The 27,840-nt window shown below is 44.8% G+C and overlaps 1 protein-coding gene across 1 annotated transcript; it reads right to left on the bottom strand.

Moving 5' to 3' along the window:
* Nucleotides 1-309: 309 nt before the first annotated feature.
* On the bottom strand, nt 310-27,840 carry atp6ap1a (ATPase H+ transporting accessory protein 1a; the record flags this gene model as incomplete). The annotated part of the gene is made up of 10 exons (XM_084186753.1): nt 310-519; nt 1,148-1,384; nt 1,555-1,603; nt 1,775-1,932; nt 10,217-10,384; nt 15,919-16,004; nt 21,131-21,171; nt 21,364-21,632; nt 21,729-21,855; nt 27,710-27,840. The coding sequence occupies 10 exons, from the start codon at nt 27,838-27,840 to the stop codon at nt 310-312; spliced, it is 1,476 nt and encodes a 491-aa protein (XP_084042879.1).

Below are 27,840 nucleotides of genomic sequence, written 5' to 3'. Positions count from 1 at the left end.
CCTATTTGCTGAGCTGTCTTGTTGCTATGGTAACTAAAGGAATGACAAGTATCTCTGTGTCTATATGTATATGACTGTCTGTCTGTCTGTCTGTCTGTCTGTCTGTCTGTCTATGACTGTCTGTCTATGACTGTCTGTCTGTATATGACTGTCTGTCTGTCTGTCTGTCTGTTTATGACTGTCTGTCTGTCTGTCTGTCTGTATATGACTGTCTGTCTGTCTGTCTGTCTGTCTGTTTATGACTGTCTGTCTGTCTGTGTCTATATGTATGTGACTGTCTGTCTGTATATGACAGTGTGTGTGTGTGTGTTAGTCAGTCTGTGGTACGGAGATAGCAGGTCCCTTGGGGTCATCAAAGCGGGTCCATGTGTGTAGCTGCATGATCATATGGAGGCCGTAGGTTAGGACCAGGACCATCAGTAGACTGCTGAGAAGTCCCATCCAGATACCAGGACTGAAGAACCCTGCACAGTCACTGGCATAGGAGAACTCTCCCCCTGCCACGTTGAAGCCCTGGATCTAGAGGGGGGGCATGGGGGAGGGGGGGCATGGGGTGGAGGGCATGGGGGGAGGGGGGGGGGGGGGCATGGGGGGGAGGGCATGGGGGGGGGAGGGCATGGGGGGCGGGGGGGGGGAGGGGCATGGGGGAGGGCATGGGGGGGGGCATGTTGGGGAGGGCATTGGGGGGGAGGGTTATGTTGGGGAGGGCATGGGGGGGAGGGTTGAAAGAGAGAGAGTTGTTTCAACTTGCAGTTTGTATTCTGTTTTTGTTTCACAGACACACACCGTACGCACACACACACCGTACGCACACACCGTACGCACACACACACCGTACGCACACACACACCGTACGCACACACCGTACGCACATACCGTACGCACACACACACCGTACGCACACACACACCGTACGCACACACACACCGTACGCACACACACACCGTACGCACACACACACCGTACGCACACACACACACACACGTACGCACACACACACCGTACGCACACACACACCGTACGCACACACACACCGTACGCACACACACCGTACGCACACACACACCGTACGCACACACACACCGTACGCACACACACCGTACGCACACACACACGTACGCACACACACACCGTACGCACATCCTACCTGGAAGTCAGTGAATGAGACCCTCCACTGGTTAGCAGGATCTTTGGAGGTGCGTGGTACCAGGAGGGGGTATCTGAAGTTAGTGACTGACTGACAGCGGTAGGAGTACTCAGCCGGTGCGTACACGTTCCGGCTCCCGTTAAACGATGCTTTCTGACCGTCGTATTCGATCTCCACGCTGTCTAGCGTGAACCAGCGGCGAGCTGACACCTTGTAGTGACGCTGGGACATGGCAAGCTGGAGACACACACAGACACACACAAAATGAGTTCAAAAGTGTTTGTGTATGTGTTTGTTTAGAACAGTGTGTGTGTGTGTGTGTGTGTGTGTGTGTGTGTGTGTGTGTATGTGTTTGTTTAGAACAGTGTGTGTGTGTGTGTGTGTGTGTGTGTCCGGTCCACTCACACTAGTTTGAACGAGCGATGTCCCAGAATATTCTCATAGTTTAGAACCAGACTAACAGAGAAGAGAAAGATCAACATAATAATTAATTCCAATCATGTCCAAGTTCAGCAAGGCTGCTGTTTCCATGGTTTCTAACAAGGTTCTAGACAGGATGTGATGTCAGAGGACTGTTCATAACCTCCGGTCCAGAACCGCTGACCCCTAACCTCTGACCCCTCTGACCTGGAGTGTGATTGGTTGCAGAGGGAGCCCTGGAGCCTAGGGGTCACGCCCTCTCCAAAGGTCAGAGAGGTGAGGTCGTGTCGTTCCCAGCGACCGCCGCGGAGCACGCTCACTGTCAGGTTCTCCGCCCACAGCATGATACAGCCAGCTCCGCCCTCCTGGAGAGAGAGAGAAGCAATTGATTAGAAATAAATAATACATCAGGCAGAATCAGCTGAACGTAAACAGCAGTATATCGGGCCTCTCTGCTGTTCTGGCTGTTATCCCGTTGCAGCAGGGTAGGGAGCACCATGCACTGCTGTTATCCCGTTGCAGCAGGGTGAGGAGCACCATGCACTGCTGTTATCCCGTTGCAGCAGGGTGAGGAGCACCATGCACTGCTGTTATCCCGTTGCAGCAGGGTAAGGAGCACCATGCACTGCTGTTATCCCGTTGCAGCAGGGTAGGGAGCACCATGCACTGCTGTTATCCCGTTGCAGCAGGGTGAGGAGCACCATGCACTGCTGTTATCCCGTTGCAGCAGGGTGAGGAGCACCATGCACTGCTGTTATCCCGTTGCAGCAGGGTAGGGAGCACCATGCACTGCTGTTATCCCGTTGCAGCAGGGTAGGGAGCACCATGCACTGCTGTTATCCCGTTGCAGCAGGGTGAGGAGCACCATGCACTGCTGTTATCCCGTTGCAGCAGGGTGAGGAGCACCATGCACTGCTGTTATCCCATTGCAGCAGGGTAGGGAGCACCATGCACTGGCGCAGATTGTTTTTGGCAAGTGCAATGTCTTGCATCTCTCTTATTTACAATATCCTGCTGCTTGTGCAGCTGTTTTTATCTCAGTATCAAATCATTTCTGGGTAACAATTATGTACCATACTGCGATTCTTTTTTACCATTTTAATTGAAAACAAACAAAAATAGCTTCTTAGCAGAGAGCAATTTCTAAAGCAATAATTTTGCTAGGACTATCTGGGAGTGGTTTGAGTGGGGAGGGGGAAAACTGAACACTATCTGTTATTGGCAGAGAGGTCTAGATCAGTCTGTTAACTAATTTAACAGCCAGTCTTTTCAGACAGCTCTTACAGTAAAAGGGTTTTTCACATTATTATTCCAACCTCAGAACTATGGGTGAAATACCGCTAACGGTGGCTAATAGCAAGTAGCTAGTTAGCTGGCTAGCTAGTTTCAACTGGCGATTCTAGATAAAAGGTAAGTCAATAATAGAATCCGTTCCACATTGAGTGAGGCGGGTTGCAGGAAAGTATATTTAGTAGAAGGATGAAAAGTCTGATAGGGAAATATGTACGAAAAAAACAAAAACTAAAAACAGGGTATTTACAGACACGACTAAAACAGGACTGCAGTACTACGCCATCTTGGATCTTCCAGTCTCTCTTGGCTAAGAGTTGAGGGAAGACTGACTGCATTGCTTCTTGTTTTTATAAGAAACATTAATATTGGAAACTCCAAATTGTTTGCATAGTCAACTTACACACAGCTCTGACACACACACACACACACATACCCCACCAGACATGCCACCAGGTTTTTTTTCTTCACAGTCCCCAGGTCCAGAACAAATTCAAGGAAACGTACAGTATTATACAGAGCCGTGAGTGCATGGAACTCCCTTCCATCTTATATAGACCAAGTGAACAGCAAACCTGGTTTCAGAAAACAAATTAAGCAACACCTCACGACACCACGCCTCTCCCCCATGTGATCTACTTGTTGTGTGTATGTACTGACATGTATGTGGAACTGATAGATGCACACACACACCAGGGTTTCCGTCTGGCAGAATTTTAATTTACCGGACAATTGAGAAATTTACCAGACCCATATGCATTGGGTGCATAACCTGATTAGGGCGTCCACCCACGGTGCTCAGAATGACAGAAATCACATTTAGATTATGGTAATTCATATTAACAGAACATGCAAATCGAGGATGCAACAACATGCGGTCCTTCTTGGCGAATTCTGATGCGCACTTTGAACATGTTAGAATAACTGTCCACATCTACTTTTCCTCAGCCAACAAGACGAGTAACGAACAGCAAAATCACCAGCCTATGTCAATCTCCCATAGTAGAAAGGTTGACCTATTCTACTGGTCAGCTTGTCGAGAAAGAAATAGCCTCTGACTCTGGGACGATAGAGCAACAACCAGAAGAAACATAATATATTTTTATTTTTTTAAAGCAATGAGTCTGATGCAACTGATCAGAACCTTTAGCTTAAAATGTTGATAAACTATTATTTATTCACATTATAAGGGCAGCAATGCAAACACGGCAGTAGGTTACACGCGAATGTTCGTTCCATAACGCAATTAGCTGGAAAACACTGTTGTCAAAAGGGCACTGCACATGCCAGCGGTTTCATGTGACAGATGAAAATATCCGTCAGAAATATTGAAAGACGGGAGATCTAAAGATGTAACAACTAGCATGGGTTGCTAATATGGCTAGGATGGGATGCTAATATGGCTAGGATGGGATGCTAATATGGCTAGGATGGGATGCTAATATGACTAGGATGGGATGCTAATATGACTAGGATGGGATGCTAATATGACTAGGATGGGATGCTAATATGACTAGGATGGGATGCTAATATGACTAGGATGGGATGCTAATATGACTAGGATGGGATGCTAATATGACTAGGATGGGATGCTAATATGACTAGGATGGGATGCTAATATGACTAGGATGGGATGCTAATATGACTAGGATGGGATGCTAATATGACTAGGATGGGATGCTAATATGACTAGGATGGGATGCTAATATGACTAGGATGGGATGCTACTAGGATGGGATGCTAATATGACTAGGGTTGCGCCTTTGGCTCCTGGACAATGAATTAAATCAAATGACATTTTATTTGTCACATGCGCCGAATATAACATGTAGACCTTGATGTGAAATGCTTTAAATCAACAATGCAGTTCAGGAAATAAGACTTAAGAAAATATTTGCTAAATTAAATAAAAAATTAAATAAAAAGTAACACAATAAGATTACATAACAATAACGAGGCTATATACATGATACCGGTCACGTTTCCTCCCGTTGCTCCCCTCTGGCGTTCTGATTCGCCGGACTACTGAGCCACCGGTCTGAGCGTACCACCTCGGCAACACCGGAATGGAAACCCAACTAGTAAATAGTTCTGGTGGCCATTTGATTAATTGTTCAGCAGTCTTATGGCTTGGGGGTAGAAGCTGTTAAGGAGCCTTTTGGACCTAGACTTGGCGCTCCGGTACCGCTTGCTGTGCAGTAGCAGAGAGAACAGTCTATGACTAGGGTGGCTGGAGTCTTTTACAATTTTTTGGGCCTTCCTCTGACACAGCCTGGTATATAGGTCCTGGATGGCAGGAAGCTTGGCCCCAGTGATGTACTGGGCCGAACGCACTACCCTCTGTAGCGCCTTACGGTCGGATGCTGAGCAGTTGCCATACCAGGCGGTGATGCAACCGGTCAGGATGCTCTCGATGGTGCAGCTGTATAACTTTTTGAGGATCTGGGGACCCATGCCAAATTTTTTCAGTCTCCTGAGGGGAAAAGGTGCCCTCTTCACGACTGTCTCCTGTTCCTGTAGTCCACGATCATCTCCTTTGTCTTGCTCACATTGAGGGCGAGGTTGTTGTCCTGGCACCAGACGGCCAGGTCTCTGACCTCCTCCCTATAGGCTGTCTCATTGTTGTCGGTGATCAGGACTACCACTGTTGTGTCGTCAGCAAACTTAATGATGGTGTTGGAGTCGTGCTTGGTCACAGAGTTGTGGGTGAACAGGGAGTACAGGAGGGGACTAAGCACACACCGCTGAGAGGCCCCCGTGTTGAGGATCAGCGTGGCAGATGTGTTGTTGCTACCCTTACCACTTGGGGGCGGCCCGTCAGGAAGTCCAGGATCCAGTTGCAGAGGGAGGTGTTTAGTCCCAGGGTCCTTAGCTTAGTGATGAGCTTTGTGGGCACTATGGTGTTGAACGCTGTAGTCAATGAACAGCATTCTTACATAGGTGTTAATTTTGTCCAGGCAGGAAAGGGCAGTGTGGAGTGCCATTGAGATTGCGTCATCTGTGGGGCGGTATACGACATGGAGTGGGTCTAGGGTTTCAGGGATGATGGTGTTGATGTGAGCCATGACCAGCCTTTCAAAGCACTTCATGGCTACCGACGTGAGTGCTACGAGGTGGCAGTCATTTGTGAGGTTACCTTCGCATTCTTGGGCATGGGGACTATGGTGGTCTGCTTGAAACATGTAGGTATTACAGACTTGGTCAGGGAGAGGTTGAAAATATCAGTGAAGACACTTGCCAGTTGGTTAGCGCATGCTCTGAGTACAAGCCCTGGTAATCCATCTGGCCCCACGGCCTTGTGAATGTTGACCTGTTTAAAGGTCTTGCTCACATCGGCTACGGAATGTGTGATCACACAGTCGTCCGGAACAGCTGGTGCTCTCATGCATGCGTCAGTGTTGCTTGCATAAAAGGCATTTAGCTCGTCTGATAGGCTCGCGTCACTGGGCAGCTTGCAGCTGGGTTTTCCTTTGTAGTCCGTAATAGTTTGCAAGCCCTGCCACATCCGACGAGCGTCAGAGCCGATGTAGTAGGATTCAATCTTAGTCCTGTATTGATGCTTTGCCTGTTTGATGGTTCGTCTGAGGGCATAGCGGGATTTCTTATAAGCGTCCAGATTAGTGTCCCGCTCCTTGAAAGCGGAAGCTCTAGCCTTTAGCTTGGTGCGGATGTTGCCTGTAATCCATGGCTTCTGGTTGGGATATGTACGTACGGTCACTGTGGGGATGATGTCGTCGATGCACTTTTTGATGAAGTCGGTGACTGAGGTGGTATACTCCTCAATGCTATCTGAAGAATCCCGGAACATGTTCCAGTCTGTGCCAGCAAAACAGTCCTGTAGCTTAGCATCCGCATCATCTGACCACTTCCGTACTGAGCGAGTCACTGGTACTTCCTGCTTTCGTTTTTGCTTGTAAGCAGGAATCAGGAGGATAGAATTATGGTCAGATTTGCCAAATGGAGGGCGAGGGAGAGCTTTGTATGCGTCTCTGTTTGTGGAGTAAAGGTTGTCTAGAGTTTATTTTCCTCTGGTTGCATGTGACATGCTGGTAGAAATTAGGTAAAACGGATTTAAGTTTGACTGCATTAAAGTCCCTGGCCACTAGGAGCGCCGCTTCTGGATGAGCATGTTCTTGTTTTGCTTATGGCCTTATACAGCTCGTTGAGTGTGGTCTTAGTGCCAGCATCGGTTTGTGGTGGTAAATAGACGGCTACGAAAAATATAGATGAGAACTCTCTTGGTAGATAGTGGGTCTACAACTTATCATGAGGTACTCTACCTCAGGCGAGCAATACCTCGAGACTTCCTTAATATTAGACATCGCGCACCAGCTGTTATTGACTAATAGACACGTCTTACCAGACGTAGCTGCTCTGTCCTGCCGATGCACGGAAAACCCAGCCAACTGTATATTATCCGTGTTGTCGTTCAGCCACGACTTGGTGAAACATTAGATATTACAGTTTTTAATGTCCCGTTGGTAGGATAGTCTCCACCATAGATCATCCAGTTTTTAATGTCCCGTTGGTAGGATAGTCTCAGCCGTAGATCATCCAGTTTTTAATGTCCCGTTGGTAGGATAGTCTCAGCCGTAGATCATCCAGTTTTTAATGTCCCGTTGGTAGGATAGTCTCCACCATAGATCATCCAGTTTTTAATGTCCCGTTGGTAGGATAGTCTCCACCATAGATCATCCAGTTTTTAATGTCCCGTTGGTAGGATAGTCTCCACCGTAGATCATCCAGTTTTTAATGTCCCGTTGGTAGGATAGTCTCCACCATAGATCATCCAGTTTGTTTTCCAGTGATTGCACGTTGGCCAATAGAACCGATGGTAGTGGGGATTTACTCACTCGCCTACGAATCCTCACAGGGCACCCCGACCTTCGCCCCGACCTCCGCCCCGACCTCCGCCCCGACCTCCGCCCCCTGTGTCTCCGTCTTTTCTTCACGTGAATGACGGGGATTTGGGCCTGTTCTCGGCGAAGCAGTATATCCTTTGTGTCGGACTCATTAAAGAACAAATCTTTGTCCAGTTTGAGGTGATTAATCGCTGTTCTGATGTGCAGAAGCTCGTTTCAGTCATAAGAGACGGTGGCAGCAACTTTATGTACGAAATAAGTTACAAACAATGCGAAAAAACAAACAAAATAGCACAGTTGGTTAGGAGCCCGTAAAACGGCAGCCATCCCCTCCGGCGCCTCCCGAGTGGCGCAGTGGTCTAAGGCACTGCATCGCAGTGCTAGCTGTGCCACTAGAGATCCTGGTTCGAATCCAGGCTCTGTCGTAGCCGGCCGCGACCGGGAGACCCATGGGGCGGCGCACAATTGGCCCAGTGTCGTCCAGGGTAGGGGAGGGAATGGTCGGCAGGGATGTAGCTCAGTTGGTAGAGCATGGCATTTGCAACGCCAGGGTTGTGGGTTCGATTCCAGTATAACAAATAAAAAATATGTATGCACTCACTAACTGTAAGTCGCTCTGGATAAGAGCGTCTGCTAAATGACTAAAAAAAAAAAAAAAAAAAAAAAAAAATGGTTAAAGAATGTTGATATTAAATAATTGCCTCCACGGATATGGTCTGATTTTGGATAGGCTACTTTGAAGCAAGGTAAGACATGCCTTATAATATGTATTAAAAAACGTTCAGGTTTCAAACAAGTAAGTATATGTTTTCAAAATGCATATTGCCTCCAGCTCATTGCTAGGTGGTGTGTGACGCGCTGATGAAGCCTGCCTTCCGTTGCCTATTCATTTACTGACGTGCTGGTGAAGCCTGCCTTCCGTTGCCTATTCATTTACTGACGTGCTGGTGAAGCCTGCCTTCCGTTGCCTATTAATTTACTGACGCGCTGATGAAGCCTGCCTTCCGTTGCCTATTCATTTACTGACGTGCTGGTGAAGCCTGCCTTCCGTTGCCTATTAATTTACTGACGCGCTGGTGAAGCCTGCCTTCCGTTGCCTATTCATTTACTGACGCGCTGGTGAAGCCTGCCTTCCGTTGCCTATTCATTTACTGACGCGCTGGTGAAGCCTGCCTTCCGTTGCCTATTCATTTACTGACGCGCTGGTGAAGCCTGCCTTCCGTTGCCTATTCATTTACTGACACGCTGATGAAGCCTGCCTTCCGTTGCCTATTAATTTACTGACGCGCTGGTGAAGCCTGCCTTCCGTTGCCTATTCATTTACTGACGCGCTGGTGAAGCCTGCCTTCCGTTGCCTATTCATTTACTGACGCGCTGGTGAAGCCTGCCTTCCGTTGCCTATTCATTTACTGACGCGCTGGTGAAGCCTGCCTTCCGTTGCCTATTCATTTACTGACGCGCTGGTGAAGCCTGCCTTCCGTTGCCTATTCATTTACTGACGCGCTGATGAAGCCTGCCTTCCGTTGCCTATTCATTTACTGACGCGCTGATGAAGCCTGCCTTCCGTTGCCTATTCATTTACTGACGCGCTGATGAAGCCTGCCTTCCGTTGCCTATTTATTTATTGACGTGCTGGTGAAGCCTGCCTTCCGTTGCCTTTACTGTTTGAGATGCTGCAGCAGCTCTCCTGCTGTCTGTCTATTTTCCACTCAAAGGCTCTGAATCTGTGGTCCTCTGTAGCTCAGCTGGTAGAGCAAGGCGCTTGTAACGCCAGGGTAGTGGGTTCGAATATTATTATTATTATTATGAATCTGTGTGTGATAAATAAGATACATTACACACGCACCGATTTCATTCCACTAAATTATGCAAATTAACATAAAGACCGAATAGCATGACCAGTCAAATGTATTTCCATCGACTGGTATTTCCATCAATCAATAGGCTAAAAACCATTATTTCACAATGGGATTTTTTTCTTCTTGTCCCGGACAATTGGCCGGCACCAATTTTTGGAACGTACATGTATTGATGTATCCTAGAGAGGAGGGAGGGAGAGACGAGGGGAAACAACGAAATATTATTAAGGTCTTCCTAATGTATGGTATACTCAGTGTATTTCCACACTATGAGGTTGGAATAATAATGAGGTTGGAATAATAATGTGAAAATGTAATAATTCACAGTATTAAAAGAGCTGTTTGAAAAGACCACCTGAAATATCAGCCTGTTTTGGTAAGATGGAGTTTTGGCGTGCCTGGTGACATCACTAGGTGGTAAATTAGTGAATAGACCAATAACAGCTAGTTTTCAGTTTCCCCACCCAGAACACTCCTTCAGTAATTGCTCTTGTTAAGAAGCTATTTGTTTCTTTTTGACCAATCACAGTAAGGTACTTCATTGTTACCCAGAAATGATTAGATATTGAGATAAAAACGGCCACATTGGGGTTTTAAAACACCTTAAAACAAGTTAGGAAGAAAGAAATAGATCTTACCTTAAACTCCACTGGTGGGTAGACTCCTGTCCTCTCATTGACTTTGTTCTGTCCTCTTTCTCTCTCCCGCTGTCTGTCTCTCTCCCTCTTTCTGTCCCCGTACTGCAATAGGGAGCGCCCTCCTCCCACACCAGCCTCCATATCCATAGACAGAGATGATGACACCTCCTAGGGAGACAGAGATGGTAACCCCACACCATAGAGACAGAGAGAGAGAGAGATGGTAACCACACACCATAGAGACAGAGAGAGATGGTAACCACACACCATAGAGACAGAGAGAGATGGTAACCATACACCATAGAGACAGAGAGAGAGATGGTAACCACACACCATAGAGACAGAGAGAGAGAGAAGGTAACCACACACCATAGAGACAGAGAGAGAGAGAGATGGTAACCACACACCATAGAGACAGAGAGAGATGGTAACCACACACCATAGAGACAGAGAGAGAGATGGTAACCACACACCATAGAGACAGAGAGAGAGAGAAGGTAACCACACACCATAGAGACAGAGAGAGATGGTAACCACACACCATAGAGACAGAGAGAGAGGTGGTAACCACACACCATAGAGACAGAGAGAGAGAGATGGTAACCACACACCATAGAGACAGAGAGAGAGATGGTAACCACACACCATAGAGACAGAGAGAGAGATGGTAACCACACACCATAGAGACAGAGAGAGAGATGGTAACCACACACCATAGAGACAGAGAGAGAGAGATGGTAACCACACACCATAGAGACAGAGAGAGATGGTAACCACACACCATAGAGACAGAGAGAGAGATGGTAACCACACACCATAGAGACAGAGAGAGATGGTAACCACACACCATAGAGACAGAGAGAGAGATGGTAACCACACACCATAGAGACAGAGAGAGAGATGGTAACCCCACACCATAGAGACAGAGAGAGAGAGATGGTAACCCCACACCATAGAGACAGAGAGAGAGATGGTAACCACACACCATAGAGACAGAGAGAGATGGTAACCACACACCATAGAGACAGAGAGAGATGGTAACCACACACCATAGAGACAGAGAGAGAGATGGTAACCACACACCATAGAGACAGAGAGAGAGATGGTAACCACACACCATAGAGACAGAGAGAGAGAGATGGTAACCACACACCATAGAGACAGAGAGAGAGAGATGGTAACCACACACCATAGAGACAGAGAGAGAGATGGTAACCACACACCATAGAGACAGAGAGAGAGAGATGGTAACCACACACCATAGACAGAGAGAGAGAGATGGTAACCACACACCATAGAGACAGAGAGAGATGGTAACCACACACCATAGAGACAGAGAGAGAGAGATGGTAACCCCACACCATAGAGACAGAGAGAGAGAGATGGTAACCCCACACCATAGAGACAGAGAGAGATGGTAACCACACATCATAGAGACAGAGAGAGAGAGATGGTAACCACACACCATAGAGACAGAGAGAGAGAGATGGTAACCACACACCATAGAGACAGAGAGAGATGGTAACCACACACCATAGAGACAGAGAGAGAGAGATGGTAACCACACACCATAGAGACAGAGAGAGAGATGGTAACCACACACCATAGAGACAGAGAGAGATGGTAACCACACACCATAGAGACAGAGAGAGAGGTGGTAACCACACACCATAGAGACAGAGAGAGAGATGGTAACCACACACCATAGAGACAGAGAGAGAGATGGTAACCACACACCATAGAGAGAGAGAGAGAGATGGTAACCACACACCATAGAGACAGAGAGAGAGATGGTAACCACACACCATAGAGACAGAGAGAGAGATGGTAACCACACACCATAGACAGAGAGAGATGGTAACCACACACCATAGAGACAGAGAGAGAGAGATGGTAACCACACACCATAGAGACAGAGAGAGAGAGATGGTAACCACACACCATAGAGACAGAGAGAGAGAGAGATGGTAACCACACACCATAGAGACAGAGAGAGATGGTAACCACACACCATAGAGACAGAGAGAGATGGTAACCACACACCATAGAGACAGAGAGAGAGATGGTAACCACACACCATAGACAGAGAGAGAGATGGTAACCACACACCATAGAGACAGAGAGAGATGGTAACCACACACCATAGAGACAGAGAGAGAGAGAAGGTAACCACACACCATAGAGACAGAGAGAGAGATGGTAACCACACACCATAGAGACAGAGAGAGAGATGGTAACCACACACCATAGAGACAGAGAGAGAGAGATGGTAACCACACACCATAGAGACAGAGAGAGAGATGGTAACCACACACCATAGAGACAGAGAGAGAGATGGTAACCACACACCATAGAGACAGAGAGAGAGATGGTAACCACACACCATAGAGACAGAGAGAGAGATGGTAACCACACACCATAGAGACAGAGAGAGAGAGATGGTAACCACACACCATAGAGACAGAGAGAGAGAGATGGTAACCACACACCATAGAGACAGAGAGAGAGATGGTAACCACACACCATAGAGACAGAGAGAGAGAGATGGTAACCACACACCATAGAGACAGAGAGAGATGGTAACCACACACCATAGAGACAGAGAGAGAGATGGTAACCACACACCATAGAGACAGAGAGAGAGAGATGGTAACCACACACCATAGAGACAGAGAGATGGTAACCACACACCATAGAGACAGAGAGAGATGGTAACCACACACCATAGAGACAGAGAGAGAGAGATGGTAACCACACACCATAGAGACAGAGAGAGATGGTAACCACACACCATAGAGACAGAGAGAGGTGGTAACCACACACCATAGAGACAGAGAGAGAGATGGTAACCACACACCATAGAGACAAAGAGAGAGATGGTAACCACACACCATAGAGACAGAGAGAGAGATGGTAACCACACACCATAGAGACAGAGAGAGAGATGGTAACCACACACCATAGAGACAGAGAGAGAGATGGTAACCACACACCATAGAGACAGAGAGAGAGATGGTAACCACACACCATAGAGACAGAGAGAGAGATGGTAACCACACACCATAGAGACAGAGAGAGAGATGGTAACCACACACCATAGAGACAGAGAGAGAGATGGTAACCACACACCATAGAGACAGAGAGAGAGATGGTAACCACACACCATAGAGACAGAGAGAGAGATGGTAACCACACACCATAGAGACAGAGAGAGAGATGGTAACCACACACCATAGAGACAGAGAGAGAGAGATGGTAACCACACACCATAGAGAGAGAGAGAGAGATGGTAACCACACACCATAGAGACAGAGAGAGATGGTAACCACACACCATAGAGACAGAGAGAGAGAGAGAAGGTAACCACACACCATAGAGACAGAGAGAGAGAGATGGTAACCACACACCATAGAGACAGAGAGAGAGATGGTAACCACACACCATAGAGACAGAGAGAGAGAGATGGTAACCACACACCATAGAGACAGAGAGAGAGATGGTAACCACACACCATAGAGACAGAGAGAGAGATGGTAACCACACACCATAGAGACAGAGAGAGAGAGATGGTAACCACACACCATAGAGACAGAGAGAGAGATGGTAACCACACACCATAGAGACAGAGAGAGAGAGATGGTAACCACACACCATAGAGACAGAGAGAGAGAGATGGTAACCACACACCATAGAGACAGAGAGAGAGATGGTAACCACACACCATAGAGACAGAGAGAGAGATGGTAACCACACACCATAGAGACAGAGAGAGAGAGATGGTAACCACACACCATAGAGACAGAGAGAGAGAGATGGTAACCACACACCATAGAGACAGAGAGAGAGAGAAGGTAACCACACACCATAGAGACAGAGAGAGAGAGATGGTAACCACACACCATAGAGACAGAGAGAGAGAGATGGTAACCACACACCATAGAGAGAGAGAGAGAGATGGTAACCACACACCATAGAGACAGAGAGAGAGAGAGATGGTAACCCCACACCATAGAGACAGAGAGAGAGAGATGGTAACCACACACCATAGAGACAGAGAGAGATGGTAACCACACACCATAGAGACAGAGAGAGAGAGATGGTAACCACACACCATAGAGAGAGAGAGAGAGATGGTAACCACACACCATAGAGACAGAGAGAGAGATGGTAACCACACACCATAGAGACAGAGAGAGATGGTAACCACACACCATAGAGACAGAGAGAGAGATGGTAACCACACACCATAGAGACAGAGAGAGAGATGGTAACCACACACCATAGAGACAGAGAGAGAGAGATGGTAACCACACACCATAGAGACAGAGAGAGAGAGATGGTAACCCCACACCATAGAGACAGAGAGAGAGAGATGGTAACCACACACCATAGAGACAGAGAGAGATGGTAACCACACACCATAGAGACAGAGAGAGGTGGTAACCACACACCATAGAGACAGAGAGAGAGAGAGATGGTAACCACACACCATAGAGACAGAGAGAGAGATGGTAACCACACACCATAGAGACAGAGAGAGAGAGATGGTAACCACACACCATAGAGACAGAGAGAGAGATGGTAACCACACACCATAGAGACAGAGAGAGAGATGGTAACCACACACCATAGAGACAGAGAGAGATGGTAACCACACACCATAGAGACAGAGAGAGAGATGGTAACCACACACCATAGAGACAGAGAGAGAGAGATGGTAACCACACACCATAGAGACAGAGAGAGAGATGGTAACCACACACCATAGAGACAGAGAGAGAGAGGTGGTAACCACACACCATAGAGACAGAGAGAGAGATGGTAACCACACACCATAGAGACAGAGAGAGAGAGATGGTAACCACACACCATAGAGACAGAGAGAGATGGTAACCACACAACATAGAGAAGGTAACCACACACCATAGAGACAGAGAGAGAGAGATGGTAACCACACACCATAGAGACAGAGAGAGAGATGGTAACCACACACCATAGAGACAGAGAGAGAGAGGTGGTAACCCCACACCATAGAGACAGAGAGAGAGAGATGGTAACCACACACCATAGAGAGAGAGAGAGATGGTAACCACACACCATAGAGACAGAGAGAGAGAGATGGTAACCACACACCATAGAGACAGAGAGAGAGATGGTAACCACACACCATAGAGATTGACAGAGGCTCTGGATGGATAGCATGGACAGTTCCATTTGTAAGGACGGAACATGTGGCATACATACATACATACATACATACGTCATATATATGGAAAGATTTAGAGTTAGAAAGTTTAATAAATTGTTCTAACTTTATATCTATACCTCTGGGCCATCTTTCCATATCTATACCTCTGGGCCATCTTTCCATATCTATACCTCTGGGCCATCTTTCCATATCTATACCTCTGGGCCATCTTTCCATATCTATACCTCTGGGCCATCTTTCCATATCTATACCTCTGGGCCATCTTTCCATATCTATACCTCTGGGCCATCTTTCCATATATATACCTCTGGGCCATCTTTCCATATCTATACCTCTGGGCCATCTTTCCATATCTATACCTCTGGGCCATCTTTCCATATCTATACCTCTGGGCCATCTTTCCATATCTATGACACACAAATACACATAAATGGGATTAACACACACACACACACACACACACACACACACACACACACACACACACACTTACCCGTGAGGGTCTCATTGCAGTGTAGATGGCAGTGTAGGGGACAGATTGGCTCTTCATAATGCTCATCACCTGTCCAATCACCTCATCTAACACACACAGACACACCAAGTTAGTCTTCAGCGATCTGCACCATACTGTAATAAGGAACACAGTGAATGCAGGTGATGTTTGTCCCAGCAGAGCCACGGTACAGCAGAACAGTAGAACACACTACTAGAACAGTAGAATAATACTGTAGAAAAGACCAGTAGACCAGTAAAACAGTAGACCAGTAAAACAGTAGACCAGTAGACCAGTAAAACAGTAGACCAGTAAAACAGTAGACCAGTAGACCAGTAAAACAGTAGACCAGTAGACCAGTAAAACAGTAGACCAGTAGACCAGTAAAACAGTAGACCAGTAGACCAGTAAAACAGTAGACCAGTAGACCAGTAAAACAGTAGACCAGTAGACCAGTAAAACAGTAGAACAGTAGACCAGTAAAACAGTAGACCAGTAAAACAGTAGACCAGTAGACCAGTAAAACAGTAGACCAGTAAAACAGTAGACCAGTAGACCAGTAAAACAGTAGACCGGTAGACCAGTAAAACAGTAGACCAGTAAAACAGTAGACCAGTAGACCAGTAAAACAGTAGACCGGTAGACCAGTAAAACAGTAGACCAGTAGACCAGTAAAACATTAGACCGGTAGACCAGTAAAACAGTAGACCAGTAGACCAGTAGACCAGTAAAACAGTAGACCAGTAAAACAGTAGACCAGTAGACCAGTAAAACAGTAGACCAGTAAAACAGTAGACCAGTAGACCGGTAGACCAGTAAAACAGTAGACCAGTAAAACAGTAGACCAGTAAAACAGTAGACCAGTAGACCAGTAAAACAGTAGACCGGTAGACCAGTAAAACAGTAGACCAGTAGACCAGTAAAACAGTAGACCAGTAGACCAGTAAAACAGTAGACCGGTAGACCAGTAAAACAGTAGACCAGTAGACCAGTAAAACAGTAGACCAGTAGACCAGTAAAACAGTAGACCAGTAAAACAGTAGACCAGTAAAACAGTAGACCAGTAGACCAGTAAAACAGTAGACCAGTAGACCAGTAGACCAGTAAAACAGTAGACCAGTAAAACAGTAGACCGGTAGACCAGTAAAACAGTAGACCAGTAGACCAGTAGACCAGTAAAACAGTAGACCAGTAAAACAGTAGACCAGTAAAACAGTTGACCAGTAGACCAGTAAAACAGTAGACCAGTAAAACAGTAGACCAGTAGACCGGTAGACCAGTAAAACAGTAGACCAGTAAAACAGTAGACCAGTAAAACAGTAGACCAGTAGACCAGTAGACCAGTAAAACAGTAGACCAGTAGACCAGTAGACCAGTAAAACAGTAGACCAGTAAAACAGTAAAACAGTAGACCAGTAAAACAGTAGACCAGTAAAACAGTAGACCAGTAAAACAGTAGACCGGTAGACCAGTAAAACAGTAGACCAGTAGACCAGTAGACCAGTAAAACAGTAGACCAGTAAAACAGTAGACCAGTAGACCAGTAGACCGGTAGACCAGTAAAACAGTAGACCAGTAGACCAGTAAAACAGTAGACCAGTAAAACAGTAGACCAGTAGACCAGTAAAACAGTAGACCAGTAAAACAGTAGACCAGTAGACCAGTAGACCAGTAAAACGGTAGACCAGTAAAACAGTAGACCAGTAAAACAGTAGACCAGTAGACCAGTAAAACAGTAGACCAGTAAAACAGCAAAACAGTAGACCAGTAGACCAGTAAAACAGTAGACCAGTAAAACAGTAGACCAGTAAAACAGTAAAACAGTAGACCAGTAGACCAGTAGACCAGTAAAACAGTAGACCAGTAAAACAGTAGACCAGTAGACCAGTAGACCAGTAAAACAGTAGACCAGTAAAACAGTAGACCAGTAAAACAGTAGACCAGTAAAACAGCAAAACAGTAGACCAGTAGACCAGTAGACCAGTAGAACAGTAGACCAGTAAAACAGTAGACCAGTAAAACAGTAGACCAGTAGACCAGTAGACCAGTAAAACAGTAGACCAGTAAAACAGTAGACCAGTAAAACAGTAGACCAGTAGACCAGTAAAACAGTAGACCAGTAGACCAGTAAAACAGTAGACCAGTAAAACAGCAAAACAGTAGACCAGTAGACCAGTAAAACAGTAGACCAGTAAAACAGTAGACCAGTAAAACAGTAAAACAGTAGACCAGTAGACCAGTAAAACAGTAGACCAGTAAAACAGTAGACCAGTAGACCAGTAGACCAGTAAAACAGTAGACCAGTAAAACAGTAGACCAGTAAAACAGTAGACCAGTAAAACAGCAAAACAGTAGACCAGTAGACCAGTAGACCAGTAGAACAGTAGACCAGTAAAACAGTAGACCAGTAAAACAGTAAAACAGTAGACCAGTAGACCAGTAGACCAGTAAAACAGTAGACCAGTAAAACAGTAGACCAGTAAAACAGTAGACCAGTAGACCAGTAAAACAGTAAAACAGTAGACCAGTAGACCAGTAGACCAGTAAAACGGTAGACCAGTAAAACAGTAGACCAGTAAAACAGTAGACCAGTAGACCAGTAAAACAGTAGACCAGTAGACCAGTAAAACAGTAGACCAGTAAAACAGCAAAACAGTAGACCAGTAGACCAGTAAAACAGTAGACCAGTAAAACAGTAGACCAGTAAAACAGTAAAACAGTAGACCAGTAGACCAGTAAAACAGTAGACCAGTAAAACAGTAGACCAGTAGACCAGTAGACCAGTAAAACAGTAGACCAGTAAAACAGTAGACCAGTAAAACAGCAAAACAGTAGACCAGTAGACCAGTAGACCAGTAGAACAGTAGACCAGTAAAACAGTAGACCAGTAAAACAGTAAAACAGTAGACCAGTAGACCAGTAAAACAGTAGACCAGTAAAACAGTAGACCAGTAAAACAGTAGACCAGTAAAACAGTAGACCAGTAAAACAGTAGACCAGTAAAACAGTAGACCAGTAGACCAGTAGACCAGTAGACCAGTAGAACAGTAGAACAGTAAAACAGTAGACCAGTAGACCAGTAAAACAGTAAAACAGTAGACCAGTAGACCAGTAGACCAGTAAAACAGTAGACCAGTAAAACAGTAGACCAGTAGACCAGTAGACCAGTAAAACAGTAGACCAGTAAAACAGTAGACCAGTAGACCAGTAAAACAGTAGACCAGTAAAACAGCAAAACAGTAGACCAGTAAAACAGCAAAACAGTAGACCAGTAGACCAGTAAAACAGTAGACCAGTAAAACAGTAGACCAGTAAAACAGTAAAACAGTAGACCAGTAGACCAGTAGACCAGTAAAACAGTAGACCAGTAAAACAGTAGACCAGTAAAACAGTAGACCAGTAGACCAGTAGACCGGTAGACCAGTAAAACAGTAGACCAGTAAAACAGCAAAACAGTAGACCAGTAGACCAGTAAAACAGTAGACCAGTAAAACAGTAGACCAGTAAAACAGCAAAACAGTAGACCAGTAGAACAGTAGACCAGTAAAACAGTAGACCAGTAAAACAGTAGACCAGTAGACCAGTAAAACAGCAAAACAGTAGACCAGTAGACCAGTAGAACAGTAGACCAGTAAAACAGTAGACCAGTAAAACAGTAGACCAGTAAAACAGTAGACCAGTAGACCAGTAGAACAGTAGACCAGTAGATCAGTAAAACAGTAGACCAGTAGACCAGTAGACCAGTAAAACAGTAGACCGGTAGACCAGTAAAACAGTAGACCAGTAAAACAGTAGACCAGTAAAACAGTAGACCAGTAGACCAGTAGAACAGTAGACCAGTAGACCAGTAAAACAGTAGACCAGTAAAACAGTAGACCAGTAGACCAGTAGAACAGTAGACCAGTAGATCAGTAGAACAGTAGACCAGTAGATCAGTAAAACAGTAGACCAGTAGACCAGTAAAACAGTAGACCAGTAGACCAGTAGACCAGTAGACCAGTAGACCAGTAAAACAGTAGACCAGTAGACCAGTAAAACAGTAGACCAGTAGACCAGTAGAACAGTAGACCAGTAGATCAGTAAAACAGTAGACCAGTAGACCAGTAGAACAGTAGACCAGTAGATCAGTAAAACAGTAGACCAGTAGACCAGTAAAACAGTAGACCAGTAAAACAGTAGACCAGTAAAACAGTAGACCAGTAGACCAGTAAAACAGTAGACCAGTAGACCAGTAGACCAGTAGACCAGTAAAACAGTAGACCAGTAGACCAGTAAAACAGTAGACCAGTAGACCAGTAGAACAGTAGACCAGTAAAACAGTAGACCAGTAGACCAGTAAAACAGTAGACCAGTAAAACAGTAGACCAGTAAAACAGTAGACCGGTAGATCAGTAAAACAGTAGACCAGTAGACCAGTAGAACAGTAGACCAGTAGATCAGTAAAACAGTAGACCAGTAGACCAGTAGAACAGTAGACCAGTAGATCAGTAAAACAGTAGACCAGTAGACCAGTAAAACAGTAGACCAGTAGACCAGTAGACCAGTAGACCAGTAGACCAGTAAAACAGTAGACCAGTAGACCAGTAAAACAGTAGACCAGTAGACCAGTAGAACAGTAGACCAGTAAAACAGTAGACCAGTAGACCAGTAAAACAGTAGACCAGTAGACCAGTAAAACAGTAGACCAGTAGACCAGTAGAACAGTAGACCAGTAGATCAGTAAAACAGTAGACCAGTAGACCAGTAGAACAGTAGACCAGTAGATCAGTAAAACAGTAGACCAGTAGACCAGTAAAACAGTAGACCAGTAGACCAGTAGACCAGTAGACCAGTAAAACAGTAGACCAGTAGACCAGTAAAACAGTAGACCAGTAGACCAGTAGAACAGTAGACCAGTAAAACAGTAGACCAGTAGACCAGTAAAACAGTAGACCAGTAAAACAGTAGACCAGTAGACCAGTAAAACAGTAGACCAGTAGACCAGTAGACCAGTAGACCAGTAGACCAGTAAAACAGTAGACCAGTAGACCAGTAGACCAGTAGACCAGTAAAACAGTAGACCAGTAAAACAGTAGACCAGTAAAACAGTAGACCAGTAAAACAGTAGACCAGTAGACCAGTAAAACAGTAGACCAGTAAAACAGTAGACCAGTAAAACAGTAGACCAGTAGAACAGTAGACCAGTAAAACAGTATAACGTTAGAACACTCACCATTTCCATTGAGAACTTCCTTAGCAGACATCAGATCAGCCCTATTATAAACCACAATCAGGTAAACCACACCCATATTCGTATAAACCACACCCATAAAAAACAGACCAGTGAGAAAAGCAGAATCGTGTGTGTGTGTGTGTGTGTGTGTGTGTGTGTGTGTGTGTGTGTGTGTGTGTGTGTGTGTGTGTGTGTGTGTGTGTGTGTGTGTGTGTGTGTGTGTGTGTTTATACTTGGTGCTGTAGGGTAGTCTGAAGACTAGCAGGGCGGGGGTAGAAGCATTTAGTCGTAGCTGGCTGAGGGTCTCTGGTTCCATGTAGAGAGGAGAGGTGTCTAATTGATCCTGGAGCTGACCAATCACAGCACTGGATGCTGGCCAGGCCACGGCAGGCAGGACCAATGGGGAAGGGCTGGAGAGGAGCGCCTCCTCTAGGTTAGGGAAGGCACTGTCCTGCCTGTTGCCAAACGCCCCTCCGTACATGGTGAAGTCCTCAATGCTCATCTGGCGGGGGAGAGAGAGAAAGATTCACACAAACAGTAAAAGACATAGGCTAACTAATATATGGGTTACAAAGGTAGGTAGGTGTGTGTGTATAACCTTGTCCTGCAGGAAGAGCAGTACGTTGCGCGGGGCGGACCCCAGGGCGGTCTCCAGGTATGAGCTCAGCTGACTGAAACCCACTACGTGACCAGCAGCAGGAACCGCCTGTGACGGCAGACCAGACCTGGAACCGTTCAGGAGGGATGAAACGTTACCAAACACGGAACAGGAATAACTAAGAGGACGGTTGGCATGTCCCATTATTACACCATGTTGCCTGACGAGCAAAACACAATACAACTTCATTATCCATCGCATTTAACAGTCATATCAAAGCGGTCACTAAAACAGCATTCTATCATCTAAAAAATATAGCCAGAATCAAAGGCTTGGTGTCCCAAAAAGATAAAGAGAAGCTCATCCATGCTTTCATCTCTAGTAGGGTTGACTACTGTAATGGCCTCTTAACAGGACTCCAGGAAAAGCCTGTAAAACAGCTGCAGCTCATTCAGAATGCAGCTGTTAGAACGTTAACCAGGACCAAGAGAACGGAGCACATCACTCCGGACGTTAACCAGGACCAAGAGAACGGAGCACATCACTCCGGACGTTAACCAGGACCAAGGGAACGGAGCACATCACTCCGGACGTTAACCAGGACCAAGAGAACGGAGCACATCACTCCGGACGTTAACCAGGACCAAGAGAACACGGAGCACATCACTCCGGACGTTAACCAGGACCAAGAGAACGGAGCACATCACTCCGGTTCTTACATCTTTACATTGGCTTCCAGGCAGTTACAGAATTGATTTCAAAGTGGTGCTTTTAGTTTATAAATCTTTGAATGGTTTAGGACCCGAGTACATGTCTGATATGTTTGAAGAATATAAACCGAGCAGGGCTCTTAGATCCATGAACACAGGTCAGCTAGTAGAGCCCAGAGCCCAAACTAAACATGGAGACGCTGCGTTTAGCACTTATGCTGTACACAACTGGAATAAACTACCAGAAGATCTTAGATATGCCCCAAACGTATCCATTTTTAAATCCAGGTTAAAAACACTTCTCTTTTCACGTGCCTACGACTGAGCACTTAAACTGAACCACACTGTTTAGCCTTATAGCTTCCTATGGTTTTATCCCATTTTAAATGTTTAATCTTTATGTTGTTTTTTTTATTGTATTTTTATTATTATTATGTTTTCATAATTTTTGATAAACATCTTTGTAAAGCACATTGAATTGCTTCGATGTATGAATTGTGCTATATAAATAAACTTGCTTGCTTGCTAAAGTAAAAAGTAGCCCTTGGGTTAGTTAGGGTTAAAGTAGAAAGTAGACCTTGGGTTAGTTAGGGTTAAAGTAAAAACTAGCCTTTGGGTTAGTTAGGGTTAAAGTAAAAACTAGCCCTTGGGTTAGATAGGGTTAGGGTTAAAGTAAAAACTAGCCCTTGGGTTAGTTAGGGTTAGGGTTAAAGTAAAAACTAGCCCTTGGGTTAGTTAGGGTTAGGGTTAAAGTAAAAACTAGCCCTTGGGTTAGTTAGGGTTAGGGTTAAAGTAAAAACTAGCCCTTGGGTTAGTTAGGGTTAGGGTTAAAGTAAAAACTAGCCCTTGGGTTAGTTAGGGTTAGGGTTAAAGTAAAAACTAGCCCTTGGGTTAGTTAGGGTTAGGGTTAAAGTAAAAACTAGCCCTTGGGTTAGTTAGGGTTAGGGTTAAAGTAAAAACTAGCCCTTGGGTTAGTTAGGGTTAGGGTTAAAGTAAAAACTAGCCCTTGGGTTAGTTAGGGTTAGGTTTGGGTTAGTCTGATTAAATCAGGCTGTAATACACCATTATGTGTTAGTATATACAGCCTGAATCTCATGCCTGCAAAATCCTGTAAAATGTTCCTTACAAGCCAGAATGTTGAATAAAATTACATTTAAACTTATTCTACTGTGGTTTGTCCTTCAGCTGCTCTACATTTTTGACACAAAATACACAGAAAAGTATTGTTGATATTCCATTATTAGAGAGCTGGTAGGGATATGGTTGGTACTGAATTAAAATGAGTTTTGTATTGGTCCTCCATCGCCAATAGCTAGCACGCCATGCCAATGAAACGTCTATATTCTGAATCAGGGGTGGATGGAGAACAATCAACACATTTTTTGTTTGAATCATAGATTTCTTTGAAGAATGAATTCCCAATAAAATAAATAAAAAAAGTTGATTGTTCTCCACCCTCCCATGATTCTGAATATAACATTTTGTTAGTGTGGTGTTAATTTTTTTTATTACAATTTTAGTCATTTAGCAGACGCTCTTATCTAGAGTGACTTACAGATTGTTCACCTAGTCGGTTCAAGGATTCGAACCAACAACCTTTTGGTAACTGGCTCAATGCTCTTAGCCGCTAGGATACCTGCTGCCCGTTTTTTTGTGTGTTTTTTTTAAGTGTACGGGAATGACTCACGACGGAGAGTTAGATAATAGTTTACTCAGGTAGTAAGACATACTGGTCATGACATCCTAATCAGGCACTGATAATACACCTGCATATACAGTGCATTCGGAAAGTATTCAGACCCCTTGACTTTTTCCACATTTTGTTAGGTTACAGCCTTATTCTAAAATGGATTAAATTGTTTGTTTTTCTCATCAATCTACACATAATACCCCAAAATGACAAAGCAAAAACAGGTTTTTAGAAATATTTCCAAATGTATTAAAAATTGAAAAACTGAAATATCACATTTACAGAAGTACTCAGACCCTTTACTTAGTTTCTCCCATTCTTCTCTGCAGATCCTCTCAAGCTCTGTCAGGTTGGATGGGGAGTGTCGCTGCACAGCTATTTTCAGGTCTCTCCAGAGATGTTTGATCGGGTTCAAGTCCGGGCTCTGGCTGGGCCACTCAAGGACATTCAGAGACTTGTCCCGAAGCCACTCCTGCGTTGTCTTGGCTGTGTTCTTAGGGTTGTCGCTCCAGTCTGAGGTCCTGAGCGCTCTGGAGCAGGTTTTCATCAAGGATCTCTCTGTACTTTGCTCCGTTCATCTTTCCCTTGATCCTGACTAGTCTCCCAGTCCCTGCTGCTGAAAAACATCCCCACAGCATGATGCTGCCACCACCATGCTTCACCGTAGGGATGGTGCCAGGTTTCCTCCAGATGTGACGCTTGGCATTCAGGCCAAAGTGTTTAATCTTGGTTTCATCAGACCAGAGAATCTTGTTTCTCATGGTCTGAGAGTCCTTTAGGTGCCTTTTGGCAAATTCCAAGCGGGCTGTCATGTGCCTTTTACTGAGGAGTGGCTTCCGTCTGGCCACTCTACCATAAAGGCCTGATTGGTGGAGTGCTGAAGAGATGGTTGTCCTTCTGGAAGGTTCTCCCAACTCCACAGAGGAACTTTGGAGCTCTTTCAGAATGACCATCGGGTTCTTGGTCTCCTCCCTGACCAAGGCCCTTCTCGCCCGATTGCTCAGTTTGGCCGGGCGGCCAGCTCTAGAAAGAGTCTTGGTGGTTCCAAACTTCTTCCATTTAAGAATGATGGAGGCCACTGTGTTCTTGGGGACCTTCAATGCTGCAGACATTTTTTGGTACCCTCCCCCAGATTTGTGCCTCGACACAATCCTGTCTCGGAGCTCTATTGACAATTCCTTAAACCTCATGGCTTGGTTTTTGCTCTGACATGCACTGCCAACTGTGGTACCTTATATAGACAGGTGTGTGCCTTTCCAAATCATGTCTAATCAATTGAGTCTCATAGCAAAGGGTCTGAAAACGTATGTAAATACGGTATTTCTGTTTTTTTATTATGGGGTATTCTGTGTAGTTTGATGAGGAAAACAAATAATGTAATACATTTTAGAATAAGGATGTAACTTAACAAAATGTGGAAAAAGTCAAGGGGTCTGAATACTTTCCAAATGCACTGTAGGTGGCCTACTAGGCTGATAATACACCTGTATATACACTAAACAACAATATAAAATGCAACATGCAACAATTTTTTAGATTTTACTGAGTTACAGTTCATATAAGGACATTAGTCAATTGAAATAAATTCATTAGGCCCTAATCTATAAATTTCACATGACTGGGAATACAGATATGCATCTGTTGCCGGTTAAATGTCCGGCGCCACATTTTTCCTGCCGGAAACCCAGGAAGACTACTGGAAGGTACTCAGTGAAGTGTTGTGTTGGATTTGCCCCAAACATAATGCTTTGTATTCAGAACATAAAGTTAATTTCTTTGCCACATATTTTGCAGTTTTACTTTAGTGCCTTCTTGCAAACATGATGCATGTTTGGAACAAATGTATTCTGAACAGGCCTTCCTTTTTTTCACTCTTTCAATTAGGTTAGTATTGTGGAGTAACTACAATGTTGTTGATCCATCCTCAGTTTTCTCCTATCACAGCCATTCAACTCTAACTGTTTTTAAGTCACCATTGGTCTCATGGTGAAATCCCTGAGCAGTTTCCTTCCTCTCCGGCAACTGAGTTAGGAAGGACGCCTGTATCTTTGTAGTGACTGGGTTTATTGATACACCATCCAAAGTGTAATTAGTAACTTCACCGTGCTCAAAGGGATATTCAATGTCAGCTTTTTTTTTTTTTTTTACCAATAGGTGCCCTTCTTTGCAAGGCATTGGAAAACCTCCCTGGTCTTTTTGGTTGAATCTGTGTTTAAAATTCACTGCTTGACTGAGGAACCTTACAGATAATTGTATGTGTGGGGTACAGAGATGAGGTAGTCATAAAAAAAGTATGTTAAACACTATTATTGCACACAGAGTATTGTGTGTAAGCCAGTGACACAAAATCGCAATTTAATACATTTTAAATTCAGGCTGTAACACAACAAAATCTGGAAAAAGTAAACTTATTTTCAGCCTAAATATTTGTCATTTAAAATGTATTTAAAGGTGCAATATGCAGATAAAACGCGAACATCTAGCAACCCAAAGGTTTCTTCAAATCTCATCACAGAAAACATTCGCATTTTAGCAACTTTTCAACTACTTACTACTTTTGAGCTCCTTTGCAACTACTTAGCATGTTAGCTAACCCTTCCCCTAACCCTTTTAGCTAACCCTTCCCCTAACCCTTTTAGCTAACCCTTCCCCTAACCCTTTTAGCTAATCCTTCCCCTAACCCTAAACCTTTAACCTAACTCCTAACCTTAACCCTAACCTTAACCACTGACCTAGCTAATGTTAGCCAGCTAGCTAACATTAGCGTTAGCCTCTTAGCTAACGTTAGCCACAACCAATTGGTATTCGAAACATATCATACGTTTTTTCAAATTCGTAACGAGTTGTACATTTGCGAATTCGTTTGATACAAATTGTAATTTGTAACATATCATACGAAATGAATGATGGACACCCACAAATTAATTCATACCATAAATGGAGTGTCTTGGATTTACGAATTGCTCTGAGACCAGGTTGGGTATGCAGTTATGCTTTGGCACAGAAACCTGTTGGTGGAAAAGTATTTGCATATATTTAATATAATTATAAATATAGCATACAAATATTGAAAATATAATTTCCCCCTAGCTGATAATTGTTTGCAGCCGGCTATGATAGTAGTGTAATGAGACAGGCAGGGAGAGTGACCTGGTTTGTGGTGGTCGGTGAACGCTCAACCTTCTGGCCCATAGACTGCCACAAAACCATGCTGAAGGGGTGAAGTCGATAACCACATTTATAAACACACGGTTATTATAACTGTTGTTATTTCTGCTAGCAATCATTTTTTTTGAGTTCATTTTATGAGGGGGGAGGGTCATGTAAAAATATTTTTTATGTTGGTGTTGGTGTTGGTGTTGGTGTTGGGGGGGTACTTTTTTTAATGACACGTCGAGTAACATTTTTTTTAAATCCATTACTGGCTAGTGGCTTCACAGATGAAATTGCCTAAATATAGTGTGGCCAGATAGCGAGCAAATAGGACGAGATCCCCGCTAGGAATATGAATGACAAGATGTCAACCAGCTTGTACGGCTACAAGCGCATCCCCAGACCAAAACCACACACACGGCTCTTACCCTTCACTCGTCCATAGCATCAACGGCACCTGTTCGTCGCAGGTCCCGGAGGAGAAGGTGCACAACACGGCCAAAAACACAGTCACACAGCCCCGACCCGATATCATCCTCATCCTCCGCTCAGCCGCCAT

This window comes from Coregonus lavaretus (assembly GCF_964263955.1).
Source record: "Coregonus lavaretus genome assembly, chromosome: 22".
Lineage (NCBI taxonomy): Eukaryota > Metazoa > Chordata > Actinopteri > Salmoniformes > Salmonidae > Coregonus > Coregonus lavaretus.
The sequence above is the reverse complement of the archived record's forward strand: the minus strand, read 5'-3'. Positions and strand labels throughout refer to the sequence as shown.